At 43.5% G+C, this 16275-nt stretch overlaps 1 protein-coding gene across 1 annotated transcript; it reads left to right on the forward strand.

The window, feature by feature from the left end:
• Nucleotides 1–7946: 7946 nt before the first annotated feature.
• LOC122919880 (C-type lectin domain family 10 member A-like) lies at nucleotides 7947–12836 on the forward strand. Its single transcript, XM_044269064.1, has 6 exons — nucleotides 7947–8038; nucleotides 9555–9664; nucleotides 11638–11991; nucleotides 12193–12344; nucleotides 12439–12548; nucleotides 12659–12836. The coding sequence occupies exons 1-6, from the start codon at nucleotides 7947–7949 to the stop codon at nucleotides 12834–12836; spliced, it is 996 nt and encodes a 331-aa protein (XP_044124999.1).
• Nucleotides 12837–16275: the final 3439 nt, after the last annotated feature.

Raw genomic sequence — 16275 nt, forward strand, 5'->3', positions numbered from 1 at the left:
TCAGATGCAATTGGCCAAAACTCATGCAAATTGAGCATGAGGCCTCTATCCCACGGTCAGTATTCTGCATCAGGATTTGATACTGATTTGTAGGAGTGGGTCTAAGGCCCCATGCACACGGCCGTTGTTCACGGCCGTGTGCGGGCCGTGGAACCGCGGCCTGGATCCCTTCCTGTGAGCTGGAGCGCACGGCGTCACTGGTTGCTATGACGCCGTGCGCTTCCTGCTGCCGGCACAGTACAGTAATACACTGGTATAGATCATACCAGTGTAGTACTGTATTGCGGCGGCAGCAGGGAGCGCACGGCGTCATAGCAACCAGTGACGCCGTGCGCTCCAGCTCACAGGAAGGGATCCAGGCCGCGGTTCCACGGCCCGCACACGGCCGTGAACAACGGCCGTGTGCATGGGGCCTAAAACCCCAAAGACATGCAAATATTCCAATCGCATGTTATCTCTGTTTTGGACCCACTCCTGTTTTTTTTTCTTTTGCCTTACCAATATTGATCAATTACTGACCAAATACTCACCGTGTGAAGATGGATGCTCAAAAGACAGGATCCGTTTTTTTGGGGGCTGTTCTTCTAAAGGATCAGAAGAAGGAAAAAATAAACAGTGACATCAACATAAACTTACTGCTGACACCCTCTCCACTCTGTCATGGCCCCCCGACTTGTGTCAGCATGTAACAGAACAGGTTCTCTAGCAATCTATGTGGAATCAGAAGACGGTGTAAAGGGAGTGCGCTCTTTCACTCTATAGTAGAATCTTGGGCCACTGCACGGTTCTTTATACCTGACTCTAACATTGACCTGTAAGGCTAGGTTCACAGGCCTTTTTTAGGTTTTGCATCAGTACCCAAGAGCTTACACTTCTGGTTTTAGGGATGGTTTGGGTAACCTGTTGCAGTATTGTGACCCCTCACTACCAGGTGGGTAGATGGATTCAGACAAGGTTACGTTCATTACTGGGCCACTAATATCATCAATTGATATTCGAACCATGGACCACTTTGGAGTCCTCCAGTGCTGAGAACATCACCAGGCACCACTCCGGGCTCAGGGGTTCAGTGGTGAGAACTTAATCAAGCCGAACCATCATGTAAGTAGAATTTTTATGTCTTGCTTGGGAGTTTTCTCCTCCAGTCCAAAATATAGGTCAACTGGCTTTCAAGAAAATTGGTGAGGACATGGAAACTTGACAAGAGGACAATTGAGAAAGTGATGTATGATCCAGGTGGCTTATCTAACGCCCTAGGGCATGGACCACTCAGGAACATCTTGCTCTGGAGGACCACCAACTTCTGTTGATTTGAGTGGTCTCCAGTTTTTGTTTAGTATTGCAAGATGGGGGTCATTGAATGAATTAATTCTGAAGAAAAGCAGAATTTCTAGAATAATAAAAGAGGACATACTGTAACTTCGGTAGGAGATACTTCTCTCTTGTAAAGCTAATTCCCTCTACCACAGATCTCAAAACCCAAAAAAAGTTTGATTAAATCTCTGATACTTCTGCTTTCTTTCTGGCACAATACTCATATCTAAAAACCCCATGTTAACCTCAATGCCAGCAGGAGGCACTGAAGGCATAAGCCTGAAGGACAACCACCTACGAAAAGGCCAGGATGAGATGTTTTCAGAGGTCCCGATGTAATGTAAGTGATACATTTGGCTCTATCAGCTCGTAGGATCATTGCATCACCTCTGTGGTGGGGAGAAAGACAGCCGGCAATGTATGTGGAGATAATCCGGCAGCTGTAAGATGGAGATAACTTGAGATAAATGGTTATCAGGAGATAAGAAGACTCAACGCAAAGTCAAATGTCACTTGATCTTTTACATAGAGGAAAATATATGCAACATATATATGAATATATATATTTACCATGGGTTCTATATAGGAAAGCTGGTAAGATGGTTATGGACAGTCCTTCAACGGAAGACTGAGGTCTAGCAGGTGTTTGGGTGGTCCTCATTTTTATCACATAACCAAAACTGACTTCACACCTCGTTCTCCTGGTTGCTTCTAAGTCCATAGAGCTATGGTGACCCTATGCTGTCCTGAATAAGATGGTACCAGCCTTCGGCAGAGTGGTATAAGTGGTGGTATCTATAGTATGGATAGTTGGTTACAGATGTCTTCAAGTGAGGAGTAGATTAAGGGTCTACTGCTTGAAGAACTCTGTAGCCTCTGTAGACCTGGTATACCATGTATGATACAGCCTGTTGGGCCTGTGTATCTACACGTAATAAGCCTATCATGTATGATACTGTACTAACCAAGGTATTGAAGCGTATCGTGTGTAATACTGTATGTTAAGCCATGTATCTAGGCCTATCATGTGTGATACTGTCTGCTAAGCTACTATATCTAAGCCTATTATGTGTAGTACTGCTTGCTGAGTTGTGTGATACTGTCTGCAGAGTCAGAGTATCTAAGCTTACCATGTATGATAATCTCTGCTGATATGAAGTGTATCTTGTCCGGTAAGGGGATGTGTCTAAGCATATGATGTTTGGTACTGTAACGCCCCAGTGTGGCATTTTCACTTCTTCACCCCGCTACTATTTCTAATGGGCTAATATAATGTCATCTTGTGTATTTATTTCAGGTCCACTACACTGTGCATTCCTATTTTTAATGTTTTACGACTGTTATGTTCAATTGTAATGTGCCTGGTTCACCAGCAGGTGGCAGCAAACACAGACGAGCTACAGTTAGGTAGAATGGAGCTTTCCATTCCATTCTAGCCCCCCCCCCTCCTCTGGGTGGGTCCCAGTTTCTAGTTAGTCTAGCTTGCCGACTGCTAGGGCAAGGAGGGTGTGCTGGGCAAATCTCTGCTGGATGTGCCCAGGCCAAGCCAAGCCAGCCAGAGCACCTTCAGCTTTGCTGGATGTGGAGGCAACAGCCTAGAGCCTCAGGAGCCAGGAGGAGAGTTCCCTGGCCTATTCTAGAGACAGACCATACAGAAAGAAGTTGCAGCATAAAGAAGAAGCTACGTTATACAGCAAGCCTGTCAGCACAGCAGAACCAGAGAGCAACAGATGTAGCAGAGTTGAGTTTGCCTGCCAGAGTTTTAATGCTAAAGCCTGCTGGGACCAAGACAAAGTTGGAAGATTGTGTCTGATGGAAGTTTTAAAAATAAAGATGCTATTCAACTTCATCACAAGGTCTGGACTCAATTATTTCTTAAACTTCCTCAACTATTCCCCCCTATTTGTCTGCTTCAGAGCCAACACCTCGGGTCCAACCGTATCTAGGTAGGAGCACCGTGACACTCACTTACACTAGAAGGGACATTTTAGGCCACCCTATACCCCTCAGCCATTCCTACACCTGGGTACCAATCCTCTAATAGGGCCCCAGGGGGAGGCCCGCAGCAGTACTGTCTGAAAAGTTAGTGTCTAAGTTTTGAACTTTAGTATGTTAAGTTCTAGCTCAGTCTTCGATGCATTTGTGGTCACTTCTGGCTCAATATCGTTGGACCACGTGTCGGTTTATCTTGATGATTGAGTCGCTGGGTTATCAGAGACAAGATGACAAGTAGCTATCTCCCACCACAATACGTGATGTAACAGACCCTTCACAGACAACACACCATGTCTTCCTAGAATGAGATTCTGCTCACCCTCTCCTGGAACATCTTTCCTCTTTATAGCTTATCTCGTAGCACTGGCATCCTGTGGTATCTGATGGATCCGCAGATATGGCCTGGGCTGCTACAACCGGGGCATCGCCTGTGTATAATTATATATGTACAGCTGGTATAACCTGGGTATCTCCTGTATATAATTATATATGTACAGCTGGTATAAGTTATACATCTTCTTGTATATAGTGATATGGACCATGCTGGTATAACCTGGGCATCTCCGGTATATAATTATATATGTGCAGCTGGTATACGTTATACATCTTCTTGTATATAGTGAGATGGACCATGCTGGTATAACCTGGGCATCTCCTGTATATAATTATATATGTACAGCTGGTATAACCTGGGCATCTCCGGTATATAATTATATATGTGCAGCCGGTATAACCTGGGTAACTCCTGTATATAATTATATATGTACAGCTGGTATAACCTGGGTATCTCCTGTATATAATTATATATGTGCAGCCGGTATAACCTGGGCATCTCCTGTATATAATTATATATGTACAGCTGGTATAAGTTATACATCTCCTTGTATATAGTGATATGAAGCATGCTGGTATAACCTGGGTATCTCCTGTATATAATTATATATGTACAGCTGGTATAAGTTATACATCTTCTTGTATATAGTGATATGGAGCATGCTGGTATAACCTGGGTATCTCCTGTATATAATTATATATGTACAGCTGGTATAACCTGGGTATCTCCTGTATATAATTATATATGTACAGCTGGTATATGTTATACATCTCCTTGTATATAGTGATATGAAGCATGCTGGTATAACCTGGGTATCTCCTGTATATAATTATATATGTACAGCTGGTATAACCTGGGCATCTCCTGTATATAATTATATATGTACAGCTGGTATAACCTGGGTATCTCCTGTATACAATTATATATGTGCAGCTGGTATAACCTGGGCATCTCCTGTATATAGTTATATATGTACAGCTGGTATAACCTGGGCATCTCCTGTATATAATTATATATGTACAGCTGGTATAACCTGGGCATCTCCTGTATATAATTATATATGTACAGCTGGTATAACCTGGGTATCTCCTGTATACAATTATATATGTGCAGCTGGTATAACCTGGGCATCTCCTGTATATAGTTATATATGTACAGCTGGTATAACCTGGGTATCTCCTGTATATAATTATATATGTACAGCTGGTATAACCTGGGCATCTCCTGTATATAACTATATATGTACAGCTGGTATAAGTTATACATCTCCTTGTATATAGTGATATGAAGCATGCTGGTATAACCTGGGCATCTCCTGTATATAATTATATATGTACAGCTGGTATAAGTTATACATCTTCCTGTATATAGTGATATGGACCATGCTGGTATAACCTGGGTATCTCCTGTATATAACTATATATGTACAGCTGGTATAACCTGGGTATCTCCTGTATATAATTATATATCTACAGCTGGTATAAGTTATACATCTTCTTGTATATAGTGATATGGAGCATGCTGGTATAACCTGGGTATCTCCTGTATATAATTATACATGTACAGCTGGTATAACCTGGGCATCTCCTGTATATAATTATATATGTACAGCTGGTATAAGTTATACATCTTCCTGTATATAGTGATATGGACCATGCTGGTATAACCTGGGTATCTCCTGTATATAATTATATATGTACAGCTGGTATAAGTTATACATCTTCTTGTATATAGTGATATGAAGCATGCTGGTATAACCTGGGTATCTCCTGTATATAATTATACATGTACAGCTGGTATAACCTGGGCATCTCCTGTATATAATTATATATGTACAGCTGGTATAACCTGGGCATCTCCTGTATATAATTATACATGTACAGCTGGTATAACCTGGGCATCTCCTGTATATAATTATATATGTACAGCTGGTATAACCTTCTATCACTTGCCTCATGAACCATGTTCCAAAGAACCCTAAGAAATACCAGTACCACTGCTGAAGTCCTCTTTGATGCCCATGCATTGGGCCCATCATGTGGTGAAGCCTCGCTGTAGACGGAAAGCGTGAAGCAGACATGTCCCCGTGTCTACAGTATGTCATGGTCGTCAGATCACATGGCAGATGTTCTGCAATCAGAGCTAATGACAAAATATATATTATGGCTGCCCGAGGCTATGATTTAATGAAAGCCTCTGTATGACAGCCGATGCTGAGGTGACGTTCCCGAGATGGCAATTAAATCACGAACAAAAAGGCAAAAATTAAAAAGCTGCAATAAACACCACAATATAAAGAACTAGGTTAAAATATAAATAAAAATCAACAAATGAAGTTATTACTGCAGCGAGGCAATAGTCACAGGGGCAACGCTGATAACAATAACCTAAAATCCCAGCAATGCAGTGTGTTACCATCAACTCCAGGGCCGAAATCCCTCATCATTACCTGCTTGTTCAGTCTCTGCACATAACTTATTTTGGAGATATGCAAAAGACTAACTGCTGTCTTGCACTATAAGAGCTCAGCTTCGTTGTTAGGGGTGTACCTGTTGACAGGCTTGCTCATTTACAACCAGCAGAATACTGAGTGCAGCTCTGGAGTATAATACAGGATGTAACTCAGGATCAGTACAGGATAAGTAATGTATGTACACAGTGACTGCACCAGCAGAATAGTGAGTGCAGCTCTGGAGTATAATACAGGATGTAACTCAGGATCAGTACAGGATAAGTAATGTATGTATACAGTGACTCCACCAGCAGAATAGTGAGTGCAGCTCTGGAGTATAATACAGGATGTAACTCAGGATCAGTACAGGATGAGTAATATATGTACACAGTGACTGCACCAGCAGAATAGTGAATGCAGCTCTGGGGTATAATACAGGATGTAACTCAGGATCAGTACAGGATAAGTAATGTATGTACACAGTGACTGGACCAGCAGAATAGTGAGTGCAGCTCTGGAGAATAATACAGGATGTAACTCAGGGTCAGTACAGGATAAGTAATGTATGTGCACAGTGACTCCACCAGCAGAATAGTGAGTGCAGCTCTGGAGTATAATACAGGATGTAACTCAGGATCAGTACAGGATAAGTAATGTATGTGCACAGTGACTCCACCAGCAGAATAGTGAGTGCAGCTCTGGAGTATAATACAGGATGTAACTCAGGATCAGTACAGGATAAGTAATGTATGTACACAGTGACTGCACCAGCAGAATAGTGAGTGCAGCTCTGGAGTATAATACAGGATGTAACTCAGGATCAGTACAGGATAAGTAATGTATGTACACAGTGACTGCACCAGCAGAATAGTGAGTGCAGCTCTGGAGTATAATACAGGATGTGACTCAGGATCAGTACAGGATAAGTAATGTATGTACACAGTGACTGCACCAGCAGAATAGTGAGTGCAGCTCTGCGGTATAATACAGGATGTGACTCAGGATCAGTACAGGATAAGTAATGTATGTACACAGTGACTGCACCAGCAGAATAGTGAGTGCAGCTCTGGAGTATAATACAGGATGTAACTCAGGATCAGTACAGGATAAGTAATGTATGTACACAGTGACTGCACCAGCAGAATAGTGAGTGCAGCTCTGGAGAATAATACAGGATGTAACTCAGGATCAGTACAGGATAAGTAATGTATGTACACAGTGACTGCACCAGCAGAATAGTGAGTGCAGCTCTGGAGTATAATACAGGATGTAACTCAGGATCAGTACAGGATAAGTAATGTATGTACACATTGACTGCACCAGCAGAATAGTGAGTGCAGCTCTGGAGGATAATACAGGATGTAACTCCTGATCAGTACAGGACTCCACATGTACAGGTCCGAGCGTTTACAGTGCCATGTTCATTACACTGTTAAAAGGTGGAAGCCCTAGAGGGAGGGTACTAAGGGGCATTTGACCATGCTATGAAGCCACCTGCGGCTGTGCTGTAAAGAAAGTGTCTACTCAGTGTGCCTTTCTCAGGAATCTGTTTGTGTTTTCAGCAGAATCTTTGCTGTTTGCCAAGAGATGGCAGTGCCACTATGTATCACTTGTGTCACGTTGTAGGGTGGTGGGGGTAGGAGCTGGTCAAGGGCATCAAGCAAAAAGAAGGAGACACTGAGCGTGAGACGAGCCCACAGCGGGCAGTTCAAGACTATAATGGATGATCAAGAAATGATGGACCTGTCTTGGAGCCAGAGGAGATTCGGCATGGGCCATTGGGATGGAGGAGTGGGTATGTGTGCCACATCTTCACCCGTTCTCTTTGGTGGCAGGGATATCAGTTCTAACATGCTGATATACCCAGATGTGGAGGTCCTGACCCTGGCAACAGAAAGGGCACAGCAATCCGACAACCAGAACACAGAAACCAATGACAGCAGGTATGTGCCAGTCAGCAATGTTTTGTATTTCCAGGCTCTTGGAAAGTTGGGTGAAAGTTGTCATGTAGGTTGTCACCTAGCTTTCTCAAAAAAATGTATCGGATTTGCCGTTATTTGATTTGTGTTTGTTTGTTTTTTTAGCTTTTTACTTGGTTCACAACATACAGTCTATATAATACTGCCATACAGTGCCAACACAACAATGCCATTCACTGTGCCCATGACAGTGTATGCAAAGCCCAAATAATACTGCTATACAATACAGTGAACACATAGCTATACAGTACCTAAATAACAGTTACAACATAGTGCTTATATAATACCACCATACAGTGCCTATATAAATACTACCACACAGTCCCAAATAATACCAATATATCGTTCCTAAATATCTACATGCAGTGCCCCAAATAAACAACCATACAGTCCCAAATAATACCACCATATAGTGCTCAAATAATACCACCATATAGTGCTCAAATAATACCATCATATAGCTCCAAAATAATACCACCATACAGTGCCCACATAAATACTACCATACAGTCCCAAATAATACCAATATTTCGTTCTTAAATATTTACATGCAGTGCCCAAAATAAACAACCATACAGTCCCAAATAATACCACCATATAATGCTCAAATAATACCATCATATAGCTCCCAAATAATACCACCATATAGTTCCCAAATAATACCACCATATAGTGCTCAAATAATACCATCATATAGCTCCCAAATAATACCACCATATAGTGCTCAAATAATACCATCATATAGCTCCCAAATAATACCACCATATAGTGCTCAAATAATACCATCATATAGCTCCCAAATAATACCACCATATAGTTCCCAAATAATACCACTATATAGTGCCAAAATAATGCAACCATACAGTGACCAAATAACACCATCATATAGTACCCAAATAATACCACCCATAGATTTTCCAAATAATACTACCATACAGTACCTAAATACCACCATATAGTGCCAAAGTAATACCACCATATCATGCCTAGATAATACCACTATGCAGTGCTAAATACAGAACCATAATAATGAATATGATACTCCTATATAATACCCACACTTGTGGGTTATGCAATGCCCAACTATCAAGGCAATCTCATGCTTAAAACATAGTACCACCCAGTTCCAAATAGAAATACCATCCGGTAACTGATAATATTGCCATATAGTGCTTTTGTAGCAGCACTCTGCACATGATAGTACCATATAAGGCCTATATAACAGGGTTATGTAGTGCCCTAATGATACCATGCCAAATAATAGCGTTATACAGGGGGGCACATTTTATTGCAATGCAGTTAATACTTAGCAGTATCATACAGTGAACACACGACAGTGCCATATAGTGCCCAAATAACACTGCACTATAGCACCCCTATAACATACTCCTGTAAATGAGATATAAGTGTAACGTGTGTGTTATGATGCATAATACAAGTCACTTTTATTGTTGTGCACTGTGCTCTCTTTGCTCCTCAGATTCTTCTTAAGGTTTGGAGAAGGTTCCTTTGGCCATTGCCATCGGCTGATAGGGACCCTGGTCCTGACCGTGGCTCTGCTGGCTCTAAGCGCGGCCCTGCTGTCCCTCTGTGAGTTGCGCTCTCTCTATGGTTTCCCATAACAACAATGTGTCAGACAATGTATGGGGCACGTGTTGCAGGCAATGTATGGGGCATGTGTCGGAGGCAATGTATGGGGCATGTGTTGCAGGCAATGTATGGGGCATGTGTCGGAGGCAATGCATGGGGCACGTGTTGCAGGCAATGTATGGGGCATGTGTCAGAGGCACGCTATGGGGCATGTGTCGGAGGCACGCTATGGGGCATGTGTCGGAGGCAATGTATGGGGCATGTGTCGGAGGCAATGTATGGGGCACGTGTTGCAGGCAATGTATGGGGCATGTGTCGGAGGCAATGCATGGGGCATGTGTCGGAGGCAATGCATGGGGCATGTGTCGGAGGCAATGCATGGGGCATGTGTCGGAGGCACTGCATGGGGCATGTGTCGGAGGCAATGCATGGGGCATGTGTCGGAGGCAATGCATGGGGCATGTGTCGGAGGCAATGCATGGGGCATGTGTCGGAGGCACGCTATGGGGCATGTGTCGGAGGCAATGTATGGGGCATGTGTCGGAGGCACGCTATGGGGCATGTGTCGGAGGCACGCTATAGGGCATGTGTTGGAGGCACTCTATGGGGCATGTGTCAGAGGCAATGCATGGGGCATGTGTCGGAGGCAATGTATGGGGCATGTGTCGGAGGCAATGTATGGGGCATGTGTCGGAGGCACGCTATGGGGCATGTGTCGGAGGCACGCTATAGGGCATGTGTCAGAGGCAATGCATGGGGCATGTGTCGGAGGCAATGTATGGGGCATGTGTCGGAGGCAATGTATGGGGCATGTGTTGCAGGCAATGTATGGGGCATGTGTCGGAGGCAATGCATGGGGCACGTGTTGCAGGCAATGTATGGGGCATGTGTCAGAGGCACGCTATGGGGCATGTGTCGGAGGCACGCTATGGGGCATGTGTCGGAGGCAATGTATGGGGCACGTGTTGCAGGCAATGTATGGGGCATGTGTCGGAGGCAATGCATGGGGCATGTGTCGGAGGCAATGCATGGGGCATGTGTCAGAGGCAATGCATGGGGCATGTGTCGGAGGCAATGCATGGGGCATGTGTCGGAGGCAATGCATGGGGCATGTGTCGGAGGCAATGCATGGGGCATGTGTCGGAGGCAATGCATGGGGCATGTGTCGGAGGCACGCTATGGGGCATGTGTCGGAGGCAATGTATGGGGCATGTGTAGGAGGCACGCTATGGGGCATGTGTCGGAGGCAAGCTATGGGGCATGTGTTGGAGGCACTCTATGGGGCATGTGTCGGAGGCAATGCATGGGGCATGTGTCGGAGGCAATGTATGGGGCATGTGTCGGAGGCAATGTATGGGGCATGTGTCGGAGGCACGCTATGGGGCATGTGTCGGAGGCACGCTATAGGGCATGTGTCAGAGGCAATGCATGGGGCATGTGTCGGAGGCAATGTATGGGGCATGTGTCGGAGGCAATGTATGGGGCATGTGTCGGAGGCACTCTATGGGGCATGTGTCAGAGGCAATGTATGGGGCATGTGTCGGAGGCACACTATGGGGCATGTGTCGGAGGCACGCTTTGGGGCATGTGTTGGAGGCACTCTATAGGGCATGTGTCAGAGGCAATGTATGGGGCATGTGTTGGAGGCAATGTATGGGGCATTTGTCGGAGGCAATGTATGGGGCATGTGTAAATAGCGACATATGGGGAATGTGTCGGTGGTAAGCTTTGGAGCATGTGTGTCTAACAAGGTATAAGGACTTTTGTGGAGGGCATTTTATGGGGGCATGTGTGGGTCTCAGTTCTTGCGGCCTGTGATGGCACCATATTGGTTTTCACCCAGTTTTCCCTAAGAAACAACTATTGAGAACTGAACAGAAGAAGATGTCTCCAGGACTCTTGCATCAGACATAACATAATTAAGTGGGTCCTCTTCTATAGCCCCCAGTCTTAATCTGTCGGTTTTCTTACAGACCTCCAGGGCAGCTCCCGGCTAGACAACATCTATACAGTAAGAGAAAGCCTGTCTCTGAACCTGAGCCACAACATGGCAGATATGGAGAACCTGAGGGAAGACACCCTGGTTTTGGCCAGGAACCTGTCATCGTTACTGGACAACATCTCCTCCATACAGGAACAAACCCTGTCTGCACTGATGCTGAACCAGACTGAAATCCTACAGGAGATGGAGAAACAAGGACAACTCTTCCAGATGGAGCTCCGGCAATATATCCATCTCCAACAGAGGATGGACCACATCAGCAGAACTTACCTTCCCATTCCCCGGAAGAGCCCACTGCTCAGAAACTGCGAAAGGAGAAACCAAGGTAGGAACCTGCACATGATGTCATCTTAGATATCTACAGAGAAGTATCTTGTGGACTCAAGAACAGGAGGCAGCCATTTTGGAATAACATACATTCTAATGGAGCTTAGAGTGATATAAATACATATGGGATAGATTAGATCAATAGATAGATATTTTTTTACACTTTTTAAGTCCCAGTTATTTTTTGTATCTCTTGCAGGCACCATTTGCCCGTTTTGCTCGGCAGGTTGGCATTTCTTTGGGTTATCATGTTATCTGCTTTCACCACAGACCAGGAATTGGCAGGACAGCTTACACTGGTGCCGTAAGCAAGGGGCGCACCTGGTGGTGATTAACAGCCAGGAGGAGCAGGTAGAGGAATTTGGCTTATTACGATAGCTATGATTGTTGTAGATACACCAGCTTACTGCGCACTCTCCTGGCCACTAACTATTACAATCCACAGGAATTCTTGCAGGCAGCAATGAAGACTTCATCCTGGATTGGCTTATCTGACCGGGACATGGAAGGACAGTGGGAATGGGTGGATGGAACCCCCTATAACTCAACTCCAAAGTAAGGAACCACTCAAACTTGGCTTGGTTGAACTGGTGATTAGGTCCTGTCCATAGTGGTTGATGTCCTATTAAGTTTTGTCTTCATCCAGTTTTTTTCCTTTTCCACAGATTCTGGTTTCAGAAGCAGCCGGATAATTTAGGAAATGAAGATTGTGCAGTTCTTCTCCCAGGGTCTTTGTGGAATGACAACAAATGTCGTAAACTGTACAGCAGTGTGTGCGAGTACAAGGCCGGAGAAATCCAACTTCCCAAGGAAAGTCTTCTCAATGTGTTACTAGGGCCTTAATTGTCCCCAGCCAAAAGAGATCATAGACAGTAAATATGGTGGCACCTGCCATCAATAGTCTATGGCCCATATCTGACAATGGACTGTCTGAAGACCATTATCTATGGTGCAGGGGCATTTAATTACTGGCCCCAAAATTGTTAAGAATTTAATTCCTGTGCCAAGCTATTAAATTAATCTTTGTCTGTCCCAGCTTTGGATTGTCTATGACATATATCTAACCATGTGATATGTCTACAAGAAGTAACCAAGATGGAGGCTATGAGTTAGATCCTCTTGGTTCCTACCAACCTTGTTTTGTTTTTTTACGGTTCTGCGAAGATGACCTCCCCACCAGTTAACCATCCTTTAGGCTAGTGGCTGCAGATGCCAGGGCCCATTGGGGTTGGAGAGCTAATGGTGATCTAGATAATACTCTCTATGCTTGATGACAGAGGGCCAACTGCGGTCCATATATGCCTGCAGATGGTCCATGTATACAATTGAGATTACTCAATTTTTGTTGGATTTCATCCATAATGCCCAGTAAGATGCCCACCATGAACTGTAAGTTGGCTTGTTTTTGTAATGGGGAGCATGGGAGTGGTACATCTTCATAATGACTAATTGGCCATTAGATGGATGACATCCTAAGCTCTAATAAAAAGACCAGCAAAAAAACAAGACTAATGTATCTTCGGGAGGTCAGTGGTTGAATTAGATACCTGCCAGGTGAGGGCACATCTCCGGGATGGCTGGGTGATTGTCATTAGCGGGAACACATCAATTAGCACTCATCAGATCAGCAGGCTCGTCCCCTCTTTCATCTTTCTCTGCTTTAAGTTATTTTTAATGTCAGGACATGGCAAATGCCTTGGGATTGGTGATCGTTGGGCTTTTAATATAAATTAGCAAATTATTTCCATGTTAATAGACACTGAGCCGCCCACTCATCGAGACCCCAGGTGCTGTAATCAGAGTTAAAATGAAACGACGCCCCCGTGCAAAACAGACTCATTTGCATAATTAACGGCTGCCGGCAGCTAATGAGAGAGTGATTATTGGGAAGGAAAGATACAAGATGAGAGGCTCATCACTGGGCCAGCTACATGACGGCTGAGATGTGTATATGGGGGGACATCTATCCATCTGCAATTGTGTGTGTCAACACTGAAGAGCTGAGGATGGTGGGAATAGTAGAAAGAAAGATGGCGTATGTATCTGGGCAAGTAATTAGTGTCAGGTGTCTCTGGTCTCCAACTCTCAGCTCTTTCACTACATCTCCCAGTTTCCAGCTCCACTCTTCAACTATAAGTACTGCATAAAATCTTAGATGCTTTCTGCAACTTGACAGTTTTCGACTACAACTCTATATCCCTCTACCAGCTACTAATATGGCTCAAGAAATTCTCAATCTCCTGGTCTACAAGCGTCATCTAGTGGCTCTAGTCCTGAGATGGCCATATAATACTTACATTTTAGATCTCTGTTCTTCTACTGTCTTACTTTGCCCTTCTCAATTATTTGTTCTTTATTTCTCAACCCCCTACTCCCTCACATGTATTCACTTGCTCTACCACCCTCATCGTCTTGCTCCAACCACCAGTTTTTCAATTATTGAGCTTCTTTACAAACTAAAGCTTTACAACTTTCAATTTAAAGGCCTACAATTTTTTGTCATCTGTCATCTTCTTGATCTACCACTCTTATGTTGGTTATACACATTAGATGAGATGTTATCTTATTGTGTATGACAGGTTCAGTCTTCTTGCCTAGGAGCGTCTTCTTTAACAGTTCTTTACTATTCTTTGTCCTCTGCTCCCTCATCTGTTTAAATGATCTCAGACACATCTTCTACAACACTCAACCTAATGTTATATCACTGTCAAACACTGACCACTTTACAACTTTCAAACAATTAGAGACATCTTCCTCAACCATCAGTTCCAAACTTCTTGACCTTCTTTATGACAGGTCTACAAATCATTGTCCTCTGCTCTACAACTACATCTCCCATACGTTTTCCACCACACTTGGCCTCTTTCTATCTATCTCTCTTTCTTTCAACCAACACATCTAAAATTCTTGAACTTCTATTTTACAACGTTCAACCAACAGGTATACAATTTTTTGTCTTCCACTATACACCTCTCATCCTGTTGCTACATCTCTCTCTATCATCAGTTCCAAAGTTCTTGACCTTCTGTACAACTTTCCAGTCTACAAATCATTGTCTTCTACAACTACATAGTCTCGTATATGTTTTCCACTACTCTTGACCTCTTGCTATTTCTCTGTCTGTCTTTTGACAATCACATCTAAAATTCTTGAACTTCTCTTTTACAACTTTCAACCATCACGCCAACAGTTGTTGAACTTCTATTTTACATCTTTCAACTAATAGGTCTACAACTCTTTGTCTTCTACTCTACACCTCTCATCCTGTTGCTACATCTGCTTGAACTATCAGTTTCAAAGTTCTTGACTTTCTTTACTACTCTCAGGTCAACAAATCATTGCCCTCTGCTCTTTTACTTTTACACATTTCCCACCACTGTTTCTATCTCTCTCTCTCTCTCTTTTAACCAACACATCTACAATTTTTTTACTTCCATTTTACAACTTTCAATCAATAGGTTTCCAATTTTTGGTCTTCCTCTCAATACCTTTTATTCTGTTGTTACATCTCCCTCAACCACCAGGTCCAAAGTTCTTGACCTTCTTTTATAATTTTGAAACCAGCAGGTTTATTACTTTCATCTAGTCCACTGACCATGGAAGCAGTGATCTGCAGAGGGAGAAATATGATCTGAAAATAATATCTGCTAAATTATGAGACTGATATAAATTACCAGTGTGTCCATGGGGTCTCTTTACAGGTCCAATTGCCTCTCATGTTGTGATTGAGGGCCATCAGTCATCTGTGAACTATGTGATTTGGCAATCATATACCATATGAAAGAAATGTTGGTGGAAGTCCTTTCCCTCAAAGGATTTTTAAAATTCATATTTTATGAATCCACTGGGGGGGGGCGCTTCGGCTAATGACTTCATTTACAGAGCTGACACTCCTGACTCTCACTGCAGCCACATGACTATGTTATTCCGTGAGCCTCCAAACAAGAGGGGGAAAGTCAGCCATAATATTACCACCACCCGGGAGACGTAAGATATATTAGTTGGGCTGGGTGACAGCATTCGTAAAAATTATAAAGTACTGGGGGGATGAGCATTGGTTACTTTCTTGTCATCGTTTATGTCTCTGAACTAAAAAATCACAAAAGTAAAGATTTTGTCTAGAAATGTAAAGCCCACTACATTTTCTTTGGTTGAGTCTATTGTCAGGCAGGGAGGAAAGCTAGGAAGATAAGGAAAGAATACAGGAAGGAAGGAATGGACAGATGAAAATAAGGACTGAAGGAAGGAAGAGAGATTAGTGAAAAAAGAAAGGTTTGGAAGG

Source organism: Bufo gargarizans, chromosome 9 (assembly GCF_014858855.1).
Source record: "Bufo gargarizans isolate SCDJY-AF-19 chromosome 9, ASM1485885v1, whole genome shotgun sequence".
Lineage (NCBI taxonomy): Eukaryota > Metazoa > Chordata > Amphibia > Anura > Bufonidae > Bufo > Bufo gargarizans.